Source organism: Pristiophorus japonicus, chromosome 2, assembly GCF_044704955.1.
Source record: "Pristiophorus japonicus isolate sPriJap1 chromosome 2, sPriJap1.hap1, whole genome shotgun sequence".
In the NCBI taxonomy this organism is placed as follows: Eukaryota; Metazoa; Chordata; class Chondrichthyes; family Pristiophoridae; genus Pristiophorus; species Pristiophorus japonicus.
Window position 1 is genome coordinate 18,857,653 of NC_091978.1, and position 21,603 is coordinate 18,879,255.

Consider the following 21,603-nt stretch of genomic DNA (forward strand, 5'->3'; position numbering starts at 1 on the left):
TTTGGGATTTAGGAACTGGAAGCTTTATTAATCCCCGTTTTGATGCATGTGCACAGTGACTGCCAGTCATTTTATGGATTCTACTGTGACCTGCAATCTGAAAAAAATGACAGGTTTGTTAGGCCAAATGGCATTTTCCTGTTTCTAAAAAAGAAACCATAATAGCGTTCATCATAATGGCCCAGAAATTCTGATCGAGGTCTTCCCGTGGGCAAACTATTGAAAAAATGAAAAAAAACTGCACTTACCTGAAGGTGCTGCACTCGCACAAACTTCTGATCCTGAGGCCTTCACTCACTTCGCATCGGAGCGCGTGCACGTTGGGACGTCCGTAAGCTGGAGCTGGAGTCACTGGCTTTAGGCAGCCGATCAAGGTACAGTATTTTCTCATTCATAATAATGGGAACTCCGTAAGTTGGAGTTCCCATTATTATAAATGAGAAACTCCCCCAAACATAGAAAACACTAATAAAAAATAGAAAAATACACTACATATTTAAGATTCATTTAAATTAAAGTTCTTTAAAAAAAAGTCAGGAAAATATTTTTTTTCATAAAATTTTTTTAATTATGCCTTAAATAAATTTACCGCAGTGAGAAGGGTTTTTAAACAATAAAAGGTGTTTTTATAACTTTATTTTAAAATGTTTTTGTGCATTTTTAAACACTTGCGCCTATAAAAGTAGGCTATACGCCTGCTTTTTCAGGCACAAGATTTTTGAGGACATTTGCAGGGATAGATATGCATTAATATCGCAAATCTTGCTCTGAAAATGTCCTCGCTCCCGATATTGACAGGTCGGAAAAGCAAGTTTTCAGCATGTGCATTGCGCGCTGAAAAACGACTTTTTCGATGCCTTCCCGGGTCCGGAAACTTCGTACGGACCCGGCACATCGGAATTCAGGGTGTCTCTGAAAAATGTAACCATTTCTAAGGAAAGTGTTCACATAGAATACGTTATATTTTTTTCTGCGTAATAGTAGCCCGCCTTCCTTGAATTCATTTTTACAATAACTAGGATATGAAACATGTAGCATTGCATATACTGGAAAACTAGCGCAAATGTTTTTCCAATACTAAACATCATCTTGCTCCAGGTGAGTGAACATTTTTGCAAAATGACAGCAAATCAGAGATTTTAGCCATGTATTTATTTTAAATAAGGTCTTACCCAAGTCTTGTTCCATTGCTGTGCTATAATACTCAAGGTCCTATGAAAAACAATATGGCAAAAAGATTATTGGAAACGCTTCTTTCATCAACATAACCTGTGTTAAAACAGAGAGGAGATTGACGTTGGAACAACAACTTGTATTTAAATAGCACCTTTAATGTAGTAAAGTATCCAGTCATGGTTTAACATCTTCAACCCAAGTTACTTTCTCCATCACTGTGGGATATTAACTTCGCTAAAATGGCAGAGGAAAGACTTTCACATCATAGAATCATACAACACAGGAGGCCAGTTTTTGCACAATCCCATGCTGTGACTTCAAAGCCCTTGTTTATTTAAAAAAAAATAGATATTGTTACATGATAATTCAACACAATCCAAATTTGCTTTGGAAATGGGCACTAGATAACCACTGAATTTCAGAATGGAATGGTACAATCTGGTACATAGAAGTTACGACATGGAAACAGGCCATTCAGCTCAATCAGTCCATGCAAATATATAGTTCAATCACATTTAACCATCCTGTTCTCAAAACGCTTCAAAACTCCTTCTCCTTTATCTACCTATTCAATCTAATCTGGAATGTTGTCAATTAATACCTCAACCCCTAACCCTGGAAGTCCACAGCCTCACAGTTGTCTGTAGAAGTTTCTCTTGCTCCCTTCTCTAAATCTCTTATATTGAATCTTTTATCTACGTCCCCATTTCCTTGGCACTTTGCGATGACTGGGAGAAGTCTGCTTCTATCTACCCCTGTCCCATGCTTTCATCATTTTAAACGCCTATTATATCGCCTCATAAATCTGCGCTGTTCCACTGAAAAAGATCCAGTTTTTCCAAGTCCTTCATTGTATACTGTATTTATCTTCATAGCAGTATCCTAGTGATTATGCAGAGTATTCTCTCTAAAGCCTCAATATCCTCCCTATAGTGTGGAGTCCAAAAGAACTGAAAGCTTGAATTTGCAGATAATTAACAGATATTCTACATCAAAAAGTGCTTGCTGAAACGTTAGGAGGTCATAATTTGTTATGGCCGTTTCTGAGGCGGTGTCACCGCCTGAGTGCTAATTTTAGCGCCAGGTGTTAGGTGCAGCCTCAACTGCAAAATTCTGTTTTAAGGCCAAAAATGAGAGGGCAGCACTAAAAAGTGGCGTTGCACACACCCTCGGGCGGGAGCTCAGGAGGCCGATTGAATTTTGCATCGGGAGGCTGCTGCCAGGCTAGCTGAAAAACGGAAAGAAAAGGGAAGAAAGGAGAAACCTCAAACTTCCCCGACCAACACACAAACTTCCGCACTGTTACAGCTAATGAAGAAATAAAGAAAGAAAAAAAACTTACCTTGCTCTCTGGCCGATTCCGCCCGGGTTCCGCTGTTTACTCACCACTTTTTCAGGCTGTAAGAACGCCTGCCGGGAAGGCCGAGGCTCAAACTAAATATCGTGATAGAGACGCCAAGGAGGCATTGCTCGCTGGATGACGTCACCACATGGGTGGCGTTAGCCGGCGCAACATTAGCTCATGGCGCCTCTGCAAAAGAGCCGACTGAATCTCTGCGCAGGCGTGGACGCTGTTTACCGTCGAAGGTAGGCCTTTGCCCTCCACTTGCCGCCTCCCACCGGTGGTAACGGCGGAGTTATAAAGCGAATTTTGGCCCCTTGGTGCTGCTGTCTTGGGTCATGTGCAGGAACAGGCTAAAATCATCTCAACATAAAAAGCAAAAGTTGTTTCAAGGACCACACCTCGGGAAGGATGTATTGGCATTGGAGGGGGGTGAAGCACAGATTCACCAGATTCATACTGTGACTTAGAGGTTTAAGTTATGTGGACAAGGTGCATAAATTTGCATTGTATTCGCTTGAGTGTAGGAGATTGAGGGGTGATCTCATCAAGATGTTTAAATGTTAAAAGCATTGGTCGGGTAGATACTGACTGTGACTTGACCTTGCTTCCCAGGGTTTGCTATCTTTCTCGACTGTGGACTCTCCACTGCCCTCAGTGGGTGTGTTATTCAGTACTGAGTCTATGTTTTCATCTTCTATCAGTCTGTGCTAAGGGTCAATGCATTGTTGGCTACTTATGATACAGGTATATTGAGTATATTGGGTATAGTGGGAGCACCACTGTAGGTCGGGGATACAAATAGAACTGGAGCGCCGGGCCCTGGGCGAAAGAGTGGCGAATGAAGGTATGGGGCCCAGAAGAGCCGAGGGCTCAGGGGCAACCCACACTGCGACATGTGTGCGCACTAGGTCCGTACAGCAGAGCAGGTCTCCAGTTGTCCTGGTTAACCCTTGCCACTGGACCAAGGCCTAGCTCTGTCAAGCCCGTGTGGTGGCTGGTGTGTAACGGCCACCACACGTTAAAAAAATCCACGTACACGGCATCTTCCACCCCGGAACATCGGGTCCTTCATTGAAACATCTGTGAACTCATATGGAAGCAAGTCATCCTCGTTCGAGGGACCGCCTATGATGATGATGATGATGACAGACAGACTATTTCCTCTACCCTGCACCATCAAATGGAGGAATCAATCGGCGATACTCAAGGCAAATCTGTGCAACTTGTCCTCTTAATTTAATTCTCTAACCCCCGATATAATTCTGGTGAACCTGTGCTCCACCCAGTCCAAGGTCAATATATCCTCCCCGAGGAGTGTAGAAGAGCATGCTAGGAGCAGCACCTGGGGTACCTAAAAATGAGGTGCCACCTTGGTGAAGCTACAACGCAGGACTACATGCATGCTAACCAGCGGAAGAAGGATGTTAGCGATAGCGCAAAATATAAAAACAGATAGCAAGAGTTTCTAGATATATAAAAAGGAAAAGAGTGGCTAAAGTAAACGTTGGTCCCTTAGAGGATGAGACCAGGGAATTAGTAATGGGGAACATGGAGATGGCAGAAACTCTGAACAAATATTTTGTATCAGTCTTTACGGTAGAGGACACTAACAGTATTCCGACAGTGGACAGTCGAGGTGTTGTGTATCTGTAAAGCATGCACTCCCATGTTCCGCCACCAGGGAGCATATCCCCTGAAGTCCCAAGGGATCCCAGTATCTCTTGGGAGCACTGTATATAAGCCAGCCCCTAAGCCCTGTTCCTCACTCTGGAGTGTTTTAATAAAGACTGAGGTCACTGTTACTTTAACCTCACTGTGTGCCGTCCCATCTGTGTTCGGAAGACAATAACTGGCGACGAGTATGTGAATCCAACGCAAAGATGCAGCAAACTGTGGACATCCTGGAGAAATTCTCGGAGGGTGAGGACTGGGAAGTCTATGTTGAAAGGCTAGACCAGTACTTTGTAGCCAATAAGCTGGATGGAGAAGGAATAGCTGCAAAAAGGAGAGCGGTCCTCCTCACGGTCTGCGGGGCACCAACCTACAGCCTCATGAAGAATCTTCTAGCTCCGGTGAAACCAACAGATAAGTCGTATGAGGAGCTGTGTACACTGGTTCGGGAGCATCTTAACCCGAGGGAGAGCGTGCTGATGGCGAGGTATCGGTTCTACACGTGCCAGCGATCTGAAAGTCAGGAAGTGGTGAGCTATGTCGCCGAGCTAAGGTGACTTGCAAGACAATGTGAGTTTGATGGCTACCTGGAGCAAATGCTCAGAGACTTTTTTGTACTGGGCATTGGCCACGAGACCATCCTACAAAAACTTTTGACTGTAGAGGCACCGACCCTCAGTAAGGCCATTGCGATAGCACAGGGGTTTATGTCCACCAGTGATAACACCAAACAAATCTCTCAGCACACAAGTGCTAGCAATGTTCATAAATTAACTGGAACTGTGTTTGTGAGCAGAAATGTACACAGCAGAAACCACGAGTCTGCAACTGCCAGCAGGCCTCAGGTGACCCAGATGACTCAAAGTCTGCAACAAAGGATGAATGCAAGGCAATTCACACTGTGTGGGCGTTGTGGAGGCTTCCATTCAGCCTATTCATACCGCTTCAAAGGGTATGTTTGCAAGAGCTTTGGAACAATGGGGCACCTCCAACGAGCTTGCAGACGAGCTGCAAGCTCTGCAAAACCTGCTAACCACCACGTGGCAGAGGAAGATCAGTCCATGGTGGATCAAAGCAATTTCGAGCCTCAGAGAGAGGAGACACATTTTTGACGAAATGTCTACATATAATGCTAAATGTAAAATTGAATGGCTTACCTGTAGCCATGGAACTGGACACTGGCGCTAGCCAATCCATCATGAGTACAAAGATGTTTGAGAGACTGTGGTGCAACAAGGCACTCAGACCAGCCATGAGCCCCATCTACACGAAACTAAGAACGTACACAAAAGAGCTTATCACTGTCCTAGGCTGCACCATGGTCAAGGTCACCTACGGGGGCACGGTGCATGAACTGCCACTCTGGATTCTCCCGGGCAATAGCCCCACATTGCTTGGAAGGAGCTGGCTGGGCAAAATCCGCTGGAACTCGGATGACATCCGAGTGCTATCACACGTCGATGAGGCCTCATGTACCCAGGTTCTTAACAAATTTCCTTCCCTTTTTGAGCCAGGCATTGGAAACTTTTCCGGGGCGAAGGTGCGGATCCACTTGGGCCCAGAAGCACGATCCATTCACCACAAGGTGCGAGTGGTACCTCACATGATGAGGGAGAGAGTGAAAATCGAGCTGGATAGGTTGCAACGCGAGGGCATCATCTCCCCAGTGGAATTCAGCGAGTGGGCCAGCCTGATTGTTCCAGTATTCAAAAGTAATGGCACGGTCAGAATTTGTGGCGATTATAAAGTAACTATTAATCGTTTCTCGCTACAGGACCAATACCCACTACCTAAGGCAGGCGACCTATTTGCGACGCTGGCAGGAGGCAAGATGTTCACCAAGTTCGACCTGACTTTGGCCTACATGACGCAGGAGCTGGAGGAGTCTTCGAAGGGCCTCACCTGCATCATCACGCACAAGGGACTGTTCATCTACAACAGATGACCGTTTGGAATTCGGTCGGCTGCGGCGAGCTTCCAGAGAAACATGGAGAGCCTACCCAAGTTGGTACCATGCACGGCGGTTTTTCAGGACGACTTATTGGTCATGGGTCGGGATACCGTCGAGCACCTACAAAACCTGATGGAGGTCCTCCAGCGACTGGATCACATAGGGCTGCGGCTAAAGAGGTCGAAATGAGTCTTCATGGCAACAGAAGTGGAGTTTTTGGGGAGAAAGATCACTGTGGATGCCATTCGGCCCACAGACGCCAAGACAGAGGCTATCAGGAACGCGCCCAGGCCACAGAATGTCACGGAGCTGCGGTCATTCCTGGGACTCCTGGACGACTTTGGTAACTTCTTACCGGGGTTAAGTACCCTCTAAGAGCCTCTACATGTGTTATTGCGTACAGGTGAGAACTGGTTATGGGGAAAAAGACCAAGTAATTGCTTTTGAGAAAGCCAGAAACATTTTATGCTCCAACAAGCTGCTTGTATTGTATAACCCGTGTAAAAGACTCGTGCTCGCATGTGATGCGTCGTCGTATGGATTCGGGTGTGTATTACAACAAGCTAATGTTGCGGGGAAGTTGCAACCTGTCGCCTATGCTTCCAGGTGCTTGTCTAAGGCTGAGAGGGCCTACAGCATGATTGAGAAAGAGGCATTAGCGTGTGTGTTCAGGGTAAAGAAAATGCATCAGTACCTGTTAGGCCTCAAATTTGAGCTGGAAACCGATCACAAGCCCCTCATATCCCTATTCGCTGAAAACAAGGGGATAAATACTAATGCCTCAGCCCGCATACAAAGGTGGGCACTCGCGCTATCAGCGTATAACTATACCATCGGCCACAGGCCAGGCACCGAGAACTGTGCGGATGCTCTCAGTTGGCTACCATTGCCCACCACGGGGGTGGAAATGGCGCAGCCCGTAGACTTGTTGATGGTCATGGAAGCGTTTGAAAATGATAAATTACCTGTCACGACCCGCCAGATTAGGACTTGAACCAGCCAAGATCCTCTGCTGTCCCTAGTAAAAAACTGTGTACTGCATGGGAGCTGGGCCAGCACCCCGTTGAAATGCAAGAGCTAATCAAGCCGTTCCAGTGGCGAAAGGACGAGCTGTCCAGTCAGATAGACTGCCTGTTGTGGGGTAACCGCGTAGTGCTACGCAAAAAGGGCAGGGAGACGTTCATCTCGGATCTTCACAGCACACACCCGGGTATAGTAATGTTGAAAGCGATAGCCAGATCCCACCTGTGGTAGCCCGGTATCGACTTTGGCTTAGAGTCCTGTGTACGGTGATGCAGCATGTGTGCTCAGTTGAACAACGCGCCCAGAGAGGCACCATCTACGTTTGTGGTCCTGGCCCTCCAGACCATGGTCGAGGATCCATGTCGACTATGCAGGCCTGTTTCTCGGTAAAATGTTCCTGGTGGTGGTGGATGCTTTTTCAAAATGGATTGAATGTGAAATAATGTCGGGAAGCACCGCCACCGCCACCATTGAAAGCCTGAGGGCCATGTTTGCCAGCCACGGCCTGCCTGACATACTGGTCAGTGACAACGGGCCATGTTTCACCAGTACCGAATTTAAAGAATTCATGACCCGCAATGGGATCAAACATGTCACCTCGGTCCCGTTTAAATCAGCCTCCAATGGGCAGGCAGAGCGGGCAGTACAAACAATCAAACAGAGCCTTAAACGAGTCACAGGCTCACTCCAAACCCGCCTGTCCCGAGTACTGCTCAGCTACCGCACGAGACCCCACTCGCTCACAGGGGTGCCCACGGCTGAGCTATTCATGAAAAGGACACTTAAAACCAGACTCTCGCTGGTTCACCCCAACCTGCATGATCAGGTAGAGAGCAGTCGGCAGCAACGAAATGTAAACAATGGTCGCGCCACTGTGTCACGGAAAATTGATCCGAATGACCCTGTGTATGTGCTAAACTATGGACATGGTCCCAAGTGGATCGCGGGCACGGTGATAGCTAAAGAAGGGAGTAGGGTGTTTGTAGTCAAACTAGACAATGGACACATTTTCAGAAAGCACCTGGACCAAACGAGGCTGTGGTTCACAGACTGCCCTGAACAACACGCACACCTTTTTCGATCTCACAACACACACCCAAAGGACCAGGAAATCGAACCCATCACGCCCAACAGCCCAGCAAGGCCAGGCTCACGCAGCAGTCCTGCAGGGCCAACAACACCCCAGCCCAGCGAACAGACATTTGTACCGAGGCGGTCCACCAGGGAAAGAAAGGCTCCTGACCGCCTCACCTTGTAAATAGTTTTCACTTTAACTTTGCAGGGGAGTGATGTTGTCTACCTGTAAAGCATGCACTCCCATGTTCCGCCATCAGGGAGCGCATCCCCTGAAGTCCAAAGGGATCCCAGCATCCCTTAGGAGCACTGTATATAAGCCGGCCCCTAAGACCTGTTCCTCACTCTGAAGTGTCTTAATAAAGACTGAGGTCATGTTACTTTAACCTCCCTGTGTGCAGTCTCATCTGTGTTCGAAACACAATACTAGGGGCTATAGGGGGACAGGAACTGAACACAATCACAATCACTAGGAGGTGGTGCTCAGTAAGATAATGGGAACAAAGGTAGATGAATTCCCTGGACCTGATGGCTTGCATCCGAGGTTCTTAAGAGAAGTAGCAGCAGGGATTGTGGATGCATTGGTTGTAATTTACCAAAATTCCCTCTTTAAAAAAGGAGGCAGACAAAAAGCAGGAAACTATAGACCAGATAGCCTAACATCCGTGGTTGGGAAAATGTTGGAGTCCATTATTAAAGATGCAGGAGCAGGACATTTGGAAAAGCAAAATTCGGTCAGGCAGAGTCAGCATGGATTTATGAAGGGAAAGTCATGTTTGACAAATTTGCTGTAGTTCCTTGAGGATGTAAGGAACAGGGTGGATAAAGGGGAACCAGTAGATGTGGTGTATTTGGACTTCCAGAAGGCATTTGACAAGGTGCCACATAAAAGGTTACTGCACAAGATAAAAGTTCATGGGGCTGGGTGTAATATATTAGCAGGGATAGAGGATTAGCTAACTAACAGAAAACAGAGTCGGGATAAATGGTTCATTCTCTGGTTGGAAACCAGTAACTAGTGGGTTGCGCAAGGATCAGTGCTGGGACCTCAACTATTTACAATCTTTATTAACGACTTGGAAGAAAGGACCGAGTGTAACGTAGCCAAGTTTGCTGATGATACAAAGATGGGAGGAAAAGCAATGTGTGAGGAGGACACAACAAATCTGCAAAAGGACAAGTGAGTGGGCAAGTTCGGGAACGTCAGGACCCTAATGGACAACTCCAACAGAGACAGGTCGGAACGCTGCACTGCCATAGTTGCCCGGGAACTTAGACGCTTGACATCGACATTGCCGTCCTATGCAACACCCAGCAGGCAGGGGAAGGCCAACTCAAGGAACATGGTGGAGATCCTAACTTTTTCTGGAAAGGAAAATCAGAGGAAGAATGCCACCTTCATGGAGTCGGCTTCGCCGTCAAAATTGAACTGGTCGGCCACCTCAAAGACTCACCCTGTGGGGTTAACGAGAGCCTCATGACCCTTCGCCTTACCCTATCCCGGAACCAATGTGCCACAGTCATCAGTTCGTATGCTCCAACACTCGATGCAGCGGATGAAGCTAAAGAGGGTTTTTATTCCAACCTCGAGATATCCCTGTCCTGCGTCCCCACGGGCGACAAATTGATCCTTCGAGGTGACTTTCATGCCAGGGTCGGCAAAGACACAGCCTTCTGGGGAAGTGCGATTCGCAGAGAGGGGGTAGGGAAATCCAACTCCAACGACACCCTACTCCTGACAAAATGTCTAGAACATGAATTCCTCATCACCAACATCCTGTTCCACCAGAGGGACAAATACAATGCATCGTGGCAGCACCTCGCTCCAAACACTGGCACCTGCTGGACTACGTCATTGTCGGAACCAGGGATCGCAAGGATGTGCGCATCAGCCACGCCATGAGAGGAGCTGACGACTGCTGGACGGACCATCGCTTAATCCGATCCATCATCGATATAAACATTGCCCCAAAGCAGAGAGGACAGCAGAAGCGGTGCCTCAAAAAAGTTAATACCGGGGCACTTAAAGACCCAGCTAAGAGAGCCCTATACAGCCAGCGCCTCACAGCCATTCTGGCGTGCCTTGATGACCCTGAGATGCTCAATGCCCACAGCGTTTGGTCTGCACAATTGAGGAATAGTGGAGGACTTTTAAGGAGCTCTTTCATAGTGCTCAACAAAAATATATTGCAGTGAAAAAGAAGGGCGGTAAGAGAAGGGATAACCAGCCGTGGATAAACAAGGAAATAAAGTAGAGTATCAAATTAAAAACCAATGCGTATAAGGTGACCAAGGTTAGTGGGAAACTAGAAGATTGGGAAAATTTTAAACAACAGCAAAGAATGACTAAGAAAGCAATAAAGAAAGGAAAGACAGATTACGAAGGTAAACTTGCGCAAAACATAAAAACAGATAGTAAAAGCTTTTACCGGTATATAAAACGGAAAAGAGTGACTAAAGTAAATGTTGGTCCCTTAGAAGATGAGAAGGGGGATTTAATAATGGGAAATGTGGAAATGGCTGAGACCTTAAATAATTATTTTGCTTCGGTCTTCACAGTGGAAGACACAAAAACCATGCCAAAAATTGCTGGTCGCAGGAATGTGGGAAGGGAGGTCCTTGAGATAATCACTATCACTAGGAGGGTAGTGCTGGACAGGCTAATGGGACTCAAGGTAGACAAGTCCCCTGGTCCTGATGAAATGCATCCCAGGGTATTAAAAGAGATGGCGGAAGTTATAGCAGATGCATTCGTTATAATCTACCAAAATTCTCTGGACTCTGGGGAGGTACCAGCGGATTGGAAAGCAGCAAATGTAACGCCTCTGTTTAAAAAAGTGGGCAGTCAAAAGGCAGGTAACTATAGGCCGGTTAGTTTAACATTTGTAGTGGGGAAAATGCTTGAAGCTATCATTAAGGAACATTAAGGAAGAAATAGCGGGACATCTAGATAGGAATAGTGCAATCAAGCAGACGCAACATGGATTCATAAAGGGGAAATCATGTTTAACTAATTTACTGGAATTCTTTGAGGATATAACGAGCATGGTGAATAGAGGTGTACCAATGGATGTGGTGTATTTAGATTTTCAAAAGGCATTCGATAAGGTGCACAAAAGGTTACTGCAGAAGATAAAGGTACGCTGAGTCAGAGGAAATGTATTCGCATGGATAGAGAATTGGCTGGCTAACAGAAAGCAGAGAGTTGGGATAAATGGGTCCTTTTTGGGTTGGAAATCAGTGGTTAGTGGTGTGCCACAGGGATCAGTGCTGGGACCACAACTGTTTACAATATACATAGATGACCTGGAAGAGGGGACGGAGTGTAGTGTCACAAAATTTGCAGATGACACAAAGATTAGTGGGAAAGCGGGTTGTGCAGAGAACACAGAGAGGCTGCAAAGAGATTTAGATAGGTTAAGCGAATGGCCTAAGGTTTGGCAGATGGAATACAATGTCGGAAAATGTGAGGTCATCCACCTTGGGAAAAAAAACAGTAAAAGGGAATATTATTTGAATGGGGAGAAATTACAACATGCTGCGGTGCAGAGGGACCTGGGGGTCCTTGTGCATGAATCCCAAAAAGTTAGTTTGCAGGTGCAGCAGGTAATCAGGAAGGCAAATGGAATGTTGGCCTTCATTGTGAGAGGGATGGAGTACAAAAGCAGGGAGGTCCTGCTGCAACTGTATAGGGTATTGGTGAGGCCGCACTTGGAGTACTGCGTGCAGTTTTGGTCACCTTACTTAAGGAAGGATATACTAGCTTTGGAGGGGGTACAGAGACAATTCACTAGGCTGATTCCGGAGATGAGGGGGTTACCTTGTGATGATAGATTGAGTAGACTGGGTCTTTACTCATTGGAGTTCAGAAGGATGAGGGGTGATCTTATAGAAACATTTAAAATAATGAAAGGGATAGACAAGATAGAGGCAGAGAGGTTGTTTCCACTGGTCGGGGAGACTAGAACTAGGGGGCACAGCCTCAAAATACGGGGGAGCCAATTTAAAACCGAGTTGAGAAGGAATTTCTTCTCCCAGAGAGTTGTGAATCTGTGGAATTCTCTGCCCAAGGAAGCAATTGAGGCTAGCTCATTGAATGTATTCAAATCACAGATAGGTAGATTTTTAACCAATCAGGGAATTAAGGGTTGTGGGGAGTGGGCGGGTAAGTGGAGATGAGTCCACGGCCAGATCAGCCATGATTTTGTTGAATGGCGGAGCAGGCTCGAGAGGCTAGATGGCCTACTCCTGGTCCTAATTCTTCCGTTCTTATGTTCTTATGCTCTCCTGGCATCCATAACCAGTCCCTGTGAAGAGACACTTGGTTACTCAACCAGAAAACACCAGGACTGGTTTGAAGAAAACGATCAGGAGATCCAAGAACTAATAGATCGTAAGCGCAGAGCATTTCTGAGCCTCAAGCAACAACCCAACTTGGAAGCTGCAAAGCACGTTACATATGGCTCAAGGCTGAGGTGCAACAAAAAAGATCTAAAGAACAGGTGGTGGATGAAGAAAGCGCAGCTAGCCGACAGCCATGACATGCGAAGATTCTTAATTGCAGTCAAGGCCACCTTCCGGTCCAAACTCCCAAGGCCCCACCCCACTCCTGGCCAAGAACGGGGAAACACTCATCAAGAACACCGAGGCTGTCAGGGCCTGCTGGAAGGAGCACTTTGAAGATCTCCTCAATCGCGACTCTGCCTTTGACTCGAGTGTTCTCAACTCCATCCCGCAGCATACAATCCCACCACCACGTCAGTGAAACCCCAAAGCTGCACGAGGTAGCTCAAGAATAACAAGGCTACAGTGCGGATGGAATTCCTGCTGAGGCACTAAAATATGGTGGCGAGGCGCTTTTGGTGCCGATAAATGACCTCATTGCTCTCATTTGGAGGGAGGAGATCTCAGATGTAGTGATCATGTCCATTTTTAAAAAGGGGAACAAATCCGACTGCGACAACTACAGGGGAATCTCTCTGCTATCAACCACTGGGAAGGTTGTCGCTAGAGCTCTCCTCAACCATCTTCTCCCTATGGCCGAGGAGCTCCTCCCGGTGTCGCAGTGCAGATTTTGTGCCCTATGGGGAACAACGGTCATGATCTTTGCAGCACGACAACTGCAAGAAAAATGCAGGGAGCAGCGCCAGCCCTTATACATGGCCTTTTTCGATCCCACAAAGACCTTTGACACTGTCGATCCTGCGGGTTTATGGAGCGTCCTCCTCTGTTTTGGATGGCCCCGAAAGTTTGTCAACATTCTTTGCCTGCTCCACGACGACATGCAGGCCGTGATCCTTACCGGCGGATCCATTACAGACCTATTTCACGTCCGGACCGGGGTCAAACAGGGCTGTGTCATCGCTCCAACCCTCTTCTCAATCTTCCTCGCTGCCATGCTCCACCTCACTGTCGACAAGCTCCCCGCTGGATGGAACTAAACTACAGAACCAGTGGGAAGCTGTTCAACTTACTCCGCCTCCAGGCCAGGTCCAAGATCACCCAAACCTCTGTCGTTGAACTGCAGTCTGCGCACATTCTGAGGCTGAACTCCAGGATATAGTCGATGTATTCACCGAGTCATACGCCGAGTCATACGGGTCTTACGCTTAACATCCGTAAGACAAAGGTCCTCCACCAGCCTGTCCTTGCCACACAGCACTGCCCCCCTGTCATCAAGATTCACGGCACGGCCCTCGAAGCGTGGATCACTTTCCATACCTCGGGAGCCTCTTGTCAACAAAGGCAGACATTGATGCGGAGATTCAACATCGCCTCCAGTGCGCCAGTGCAGCCATTGGCTGCCTGAGGAAAAGAGTGTTCGAAGACCAGGCCCTCAAACCTACCACCAAGCTCATGGTCTACAGGGCTGTAATAATACCCGCCCTCCTGTATGGATCAGAGGCATGGACAATGTACAGAAGACACATCAAGTCGCTGAAGATGTATCACCAACGATGGCTCCGCAAGATCCTGAAAATCCCCTGGGAGGACAGACACACCAACATCAATGTCCTCGCCCAGGCTAACATCCCCAGCATTGAAGCACTAACCACACTCGATCAGCTTCGCTGGGCAGGCCACTTAGTTCACATGCCAGACAAGAGACTCCCGAAGCAATTGTGCTATGCGGAGCTCCTTCGTGGCAACCGAGCCAAAGGTGGGCAGCGGAAACGTTACAAGGGCACCCTCAAAGCCTCCCTGGTGAAGTGCAACATCACCACTGACACCTGGAAGACCCTGGTCGAAGACCGCCCTAGGTGGAGAAAGTGCATCCAGGAGGGCATTGAGCTCTTCGAATCTCAACGCAACAAGTGTGAAGAGGTCAAGCGCAGGCAGCGGAAGGAGCGTGCGGCATTCCCCCGACGAATGTCTGTCCCACCTGTGACAGGGTCTGTGGCTCACGTGTTGAACTGTTCAGCCTCCTCCAAAGAACTCACTTTAGTAGTGGATGCAAATCTTCCTCGATTCCGAGGGACTGCCTATGATGATGATGATGTAGTGGGACTCAAACCCACAACCTTCTGACTCAGAGGCGAATGTGCTACTCACAGATGACATGATGGAGGAGGCCAGCAGGTGAGTACAAAAGACGAGGCTGAAGCAATCGCAACCATCTTCAGGCAGAAATGGCGAGTGGAAGATCCATCTTGGTCGCCAATGAGGTTCCCACCAAATCACAGATGGCAGTCTTCATGCAATTTGATTCACTGCACGTGACATCAAGAAACGGGTAAGCGCACTGGATACAGCAAAGGCTTTGGGCCCCGACAACATCCCGGCTGTCGTGCTGAAGACTTGTGCTCCAGAACTACCTGCACCTCTAGCCAAGCTGTTCCAGTACAGCTACAGCATTGATATTTACCCAACAAAGTGGAGAATTGCCCAGGTATGTTCTGTCCACACAAAGCAGGACAAATGTAATCCACTCAAATACTGCCCATTAGCCTACTCTCAATCACCAGCAAAGTGATGGTCGGTGTCGTCAACAGTGCTATCAAGCGGCACTTACTCACTAATGATCTGCTCACGGATGCTCAGTTTGGGTTCTGCCTGGACCACTTGGCTCCAGACCCCATTACAGCCTTGGTCCAAACATGGACAAAAGTGGTGAATTCCAGAAATGTAGAAATGCATGGATGAATCAAGGATAGGCAATATGGATTTGTCAAAGACATCTTTGACCAATTTTGAATTTTTTTGAAGTATTGATCAATTGAATAGATAAAGAGGATGCTGTATGAACATCAAGGCAACATTTGACCGAGTGTGGCATCAAGGAGCCCGGGTAAAACTGAAGTCAATGGAAATTAGGGGAAAACTCTCCACTGGTTGCAGTAATACATAATATGGAAGATGGTTGTGGTGGTTGGAGGCCAATCATCCCAGCTCCAGGACATCGCTGCAGGAGTTCCTCAGGGCAGTGTCCTAGGCCCAACCATCAATGACCTTCCCTCCATCATAATGGTCAGAAATGGGGATGTTCACTGATAATTGCAGTGTTCAGTTCAGAATGGTGGGACAGGCTTGAGGGGCTGTATTCAATTGATCAATACTTAAAAAAAAAATCTAAATTGGTCTAAGATGTCTTTGACAAATCCATACTTCCTATCCCTGATTCGCGCATGCATTTTTAAATGCACACTGACCTTTTTCTCCTATTGAGGTAAAAAGTGGATCTTATTGAGCTCTATTTACTGGCATAAAACAGGTGCAGCAGGGCCAATTTAGTGCCGCAATGTCCTTTGCCTGATCAGCGGCAAGGGTATGGGTACCGCCATACTGGCACTGGTGATGGTGGTGCCCGCCTGATATGGGCATTCAGCCCATAAGAGATGTAAATGACTGGCCTAATGCCTGTTTCAGGGTCCCTGCACTATAGTGGTCAGCATCAGCGTTCGCTGCGGCCTCAAGGGTGGCCAGCAAAAACCAGTGGAGCCAGGAGCTACAATCGACCCCATATGAGGACGATGATCACCAACTGCACTGGCGCTACAGACAGAAGCTAACTCAGTACACAATAGCAATGTCATCAATAAAAATAAAAGTTGTCTGCTTGCGAAAGACATAGAACATAAGAAATAGGAGCAGGAGTATGCCATTTGGCCCTCAAGCCTGCACCGCCATTCAATAAGATCATGGCTGATCTGATCATGGCAAGCTCATGGTCTACAGGACTGTAGTAATACCCATCCTCCTGTATGGCTCAGAGACATGGACCATGTACAGTAGACACCTCAAGTCGCTGGAGAAATACTACCAATGATGCCTCCGCAAGGTCCTACAAATCCCCTGGGAGGACAGACGCACCAACATCAGTGTCCTCGTCTAGGCCAACATTCCCAGCATTGAAGCACTGACCACACTCGATCAGCTCCGCTGGGCAGGGCACACTGTCCGCACGCCAGACACGAGACTCCCAAAGCAAGCGCTCTACTCGGAACTCCTTCATGGCAAACGAGTCAAAGGTGGACAGAGGAAACGTTACAAGCACACTATCAAAGCTTCCCTCATCAAGTGCAACATCCCCACTGACACCTAGGAGTCCCTGGTCAAAGACCGCCCTAAGTAGAAGAAGTGCATCCGGGAGGACGCTGAGCACCTCGCGTCTCATCGCTAAGAGCTTGCAGAAGACAAGCGCAGGCAGCGGAAAGAACGTGCGGCAAACCTGTCCCAACCTCCCTTACCCTCAACGGTTGTCTGTTCCACCTGTGACAGGGACTGCGGCTCTTGTATTGGACTGTTCAGCCACCTCAGGACTCATTCTAAGAGTGGAAGCAAGTCTTCCTTGATTCTGAGGGACTGCCTATGATGATGATGATGATGATGCCTGATCTGAATTCTGCTGATGGTCATAACTAATTTGACTTCTTCAGAATTTCCTTAACAAGTTTCAACACTTCATTGGATAAATAACATTACTTTGTGTTTTTTTTCTCTTTAGTTATTCATTGGCTTCTAAAGAAAGGACAGCTTAATGCGGTTCAAAGAATTTGCATATGTTGATAGGATTACAAATACTTGGCACTTAAATGACGCATGACAATATTACGGCGATCGAAAGTGTAGTGGAGAAGTAAATACAAAAATTAGGAGGGCTAAAAGATTAGCAGATAATGTAAAAGGACTAAATGCACGATAGAGGGTACAGAATAGATTTATGAGGATGTTGTCAGGACTGAAGAATTTTACCTATGAGGAAAGATTGGATAGGCTGGGATTGTTTACTTTTGAACAGAGCAGGCTGAGGGGAGATTTCACTGAGGTGTATAAAATTATGAGGGGCCTAAATAGAATGGATAGAAAGGACCTATTTCCCTTCAAGTCCCATTCCAGAGACTTAGAAACATAGGCCCCCATATTGGTGGCCTTACCGCCCACTACCACCTGCTGCCGCCGAGTTTTCCTGATGTTTTTCTCTCGCTCCCAGTTTCCACTTGGGCTGGAGCGGGCGAGAGGGGAGCACCTGGGAACCGCCCGCTAACGTCCTCTGGCTGCCAAGTCGCATAAGTGGCCTCCCGCTTGCCAGATTGGAGCGGGCGGGAGTCGGCGCTCACAGGGGAAAAGGACCACTGCTTGGAGGCTGTTCTAACCCCCACAGTAGGTATGGAGACCTGCAAAAGAAGATGAGTCAACATCTTTACATTTTTTTTACAGCGACTTACCTGATGGGGTCCCTGAAGATGTTCCGGTGATTTTTTTTGGTGATGTCTTTACTTTTCAGGTCTTCCACCCTCCCTGGTCCCGACTCCATTATTGACGGCACTTGGTCAACAAGCTCCTTTGCCGCCAAGATTGAGAGCTCCCGCCTGCTGCTACCTCTTTTAGAGGAATCTTTCAGGCAAAGTACCGCCCGGTCTCTCGGCGGCCCTCTGGGCGGGAAGTGGGCAGGTCTTGCAACTCATGAAAACCAGGGCTATAGAAACATAGAAATTTAAAACGCAGAAGGCGTCCAGTTCGGCCAATCGTGTCCGTGGCGGCCAACAAATAGCCACACGGCACTTGATCAGCAGCCCTGAAGGTTACATATAAACCAATGAACAATGGCGGACAGGTAAATAGCATCCAGCCAAGCCAGTCCGCCACCACACAACATCGATACCCTACGTACCACAATATTTTACACTCCACCCCACCTGGAGCCATGCAATCTCCTGGGAGAGGCAAAAAAACGGATAAAACCCCAGGCCAACAAAAAAATCTGGGAAAATGCCTCTCCGATCCATCCAAGTGAGCAAAACTAGTCCAGGAGATCACTCTGGCCGTATTCGATTCCCTGAAGTACTTACCATCGTATCTGCACCAGCCAACAAGAGGTTATCCAGTCTAATCCCACTTACCAGCTCTAGGTCTGTAACCCTGCAGGTTACGGCACTTCAAGTGCCCATCCAAGCACCATTTAAATGTGGTGAGGGTTTCTGCCTCTCTCACCCTTCCAGGCAGTGAGTTCCAGAGCCCCACAGCCCCACAGCCCTCTGCGTGAAGAAGCTTCCCTTCAAATCTCCCCATAACCTTCCATCAACCACCTTAAACCTATGCCTTCTCGTAAAAAAAAATTTGGAGGATGTTTCCAGTAGAGTGAACAAGGGAGAACCAGTTGATGTGGTGTATTTGGACTTTCAGAAGGCTTTCGACAAGGTCCCACACAAGAGATTAATGTGCAAAGTTAAAGCACATGGGATTGGGGGAAGTGTGCTGACATGGATTGAGAACTGGTTGTCAGACAGAAAGCAAAGAGTAGGAGTAAATGGGTACTTTTCAGAATGGTAGGCAGTGACTAGTGGGGCACCGCAAGGTTCTGTGCTGGGGCGCCAGCTGTTTACATTGTACATTAATGATTTAGACGAGGGGATTAAATGTAGTTTCTCCAAATTTGCGGATGACACTAAGTTGGGTGGCAGTGTGGGCTGCGAGGAGGATGCTATGAGGCTGCAGAGTGAATTGGATAGGTTAGGTGAGTGGGCAAATGCATGGCAGATGAAGTATAATGTGGATAAATGTGAGGTTATCCACTTTGGTGGTAAAAACAGAGAGACAGACTATTATCTGAATGGTGACAGATTAGGAAAAGGGGAGGTGCAACGAGACCTGGGTGTCATGGTACATCAGTCATTGAAGGTTGGCATGCAGGTACAGCAGGTGGTTAAGAAAGCAAATGGCATGTTGGCCTTCGTAGCGAAGGGTTTTGAGTACAGGGGCGGAGAGGTGTTACTACCGTTGTACAGGGCCTTGGTGAGGCCACACCTGAAGTATTGTGTACAATTTTGGTCTCCTAACTTGAGGAAGGACATTCTTGCTATTGAGGGAGTGCAGCGAAGGTTCACCAGACTGATTCCCGGCATGGCGGGACTGACATATCAAGAAAGACTGGATCAACTGGGCTTGTATTCACTGGAGTTCAGAAGAATGAGAGGGGATCTCATAGAAACATTTAAAATTCTGACGGGTTTAGACAGGTTCAATGCAGGAAGAATGTTCCCAATGTTGGGGAAGTCCAGAACCGGGGTCACAGTCTAAGGATAAGGGGTAAGCCATTTCGGACCGAGATAAGGAGAAACTTCTTCACCCAGAGAGTGGTGAACCTGTGGAATTCTCTACCACAGAAAGTTGTTGAGGCCAATTCACTAAATATATTCAAAAAGGAGTTAGATGTCGTCCTTACTACTAGTGGGATCAAGAGGAATGGCGAGAAAGCAGGAATGGGGTACTGAAGGTCCATGTTCAGCCATGAACTCATTGAATGGCGGTGCAGGCTCGAAGGGCCGAATGGCCTACTCCTTCACCTATTTTCTATGTTTCTATGTTTCCATGTTTCTATGTTTCTATGACCCTTCCACCAAGGGAAATAGGTCCTGCTAACCACTACTTCCGGCCCCTCAAAATTTTAAACATCTCAATGAGGTCTACTCTGAGCCTCCTTTGCTCCAAGGAGAACATACCCAGCCTATTCTGTTGTGTATCTGTAAAGCATGCACTCCCATGTTCCGCCACCAGGGAGCGCATCCCCTGAAGTCCCAAGGGATCCCAGTATCCCTTGGGAGCACTGTATATAAGCCGGCCCCTAATGCCTGTTTCTCACTCTGGAGTGTCTTAATAAAGACTGAGGTCACTGTTACTTTAACTTCCCTGTGTGTAGTCTCATCTGTGTTAGGAACACAATCACTAGCGACGAGTATACGAATCCAACGCAAAGATGCAGCATCCTGGAGAAGTTCTCGGAGGGTGAGGACTGGAAAGCCTATGTCGAACAGCTAGACCAGTACTTTGTAGCCAATGAGCTGGGCGGAGAAGGAAGCGCTGCAAAAAGGAGAGTGGTCCTCCTCACGGTCTGCAGGGCACCGACCTGCAGTCTCATGAACAATCTTCTGGCTCCGGTGAAACCCACTGATAAGTCGAATGAGGAGCTGTGTACACTGGTTCGGGAACATCTAAACTCAAGGGAGAGCATGCTGATGGTGAGGTATCGGTTCTACACGTGCCAGCGATCTGAAGGTCAGGAAGTGGCGAGCTACATCGCAGAGCTATGGCGACTTGCAATGTGAGTTTGATGGCTGCCTGGAGCAAATGCTCAGAGACTTTTTTGTACTGGGCATTGGCCACGAGACCATCCTACGAAAACATTTGACTGTAGAGATACCGACCCTCAGTAAGGCCATTGCGATAGCACAGGCGTTTATGTCTACCAGTGATAACACCAAACAAATCTCTCAGCACACAAGTGCTAGCAATGTTCATAAATTAACTGGAACTGTGTTTGTGAGCAGAAATGTACAGGGCAGAAACCATGAGTCTGCAACTGCCAGCAGGTCTCAGGTGAACTAGATGACCCAAAGTCCGCAACAAAGGATGAATGCAAGGCAATTCACACCTTGTTGGCGTTGTGGAGGCTTCCATTCAGCCTATTCATGCCGCTTCAAAGGGTATGTTTGCAAGAGCTGTGAAACAATGGGGCACCTCCAACGTGCTTGCAGACGACCTGCAAGCTCTGCAAAACCTGCTAACCACCATGTGGCAGAGGAAGAGCGGTCCATGGTGGATGAAAGCAATTTCAAGCCTCAGAGAGAGGAGGCAGATGCTGAAGTAACCATGGAACTGGACACTGGCGCTAGCCAATCTATCATGAGTAAAAAGATGTTTGAGAGACTGTGGTACAACAAGGCAGTCAGGCCAGCCCTGAGCCCCATCCACACGAAACTGAGAACATACACCAAAGAGCTTATCACTGTCCTGAGCAGCGTCATGATCAAGGTCACCTACGAGGGCACGGTGCACGAACTGCCGCTCTGGATTGTCCCGGTCGAAGGCCCACACTGCTTGGAAGGAGCTGGCTGAGCAAACTCCGCTGGAACTCGGATGCCATCCG

The 21,603-nt window shown here is 47.6% G+C and overlaps 1 protein-coding gene across 3 annotated transcripts in view; it reads right to left on the reverse strand.

Moving 5' to 3' along the window:
• The window catches only part of LOC139236178 (sperm flagellar protein 1-like), a 321,238-nt gene that overhangs the window by 76,440 nt on the left and 223,195 nt on the right, over positions 1-21,603 (reverse strand). For all 3 annotated transcript variants that reach the window (XM_070866806.1, XM_070866805.1, XM_070866804.1), the window contains exon 4: positions 1,173-1,212. In XM_070866806.1, coding sequence (XP_070722907.1) covers positions 1,173-1,212 — 40 coding nt within the window. The remainder of the gene's footprint in view (positions 1-1,172; positions 1,213-21,603) is intronic.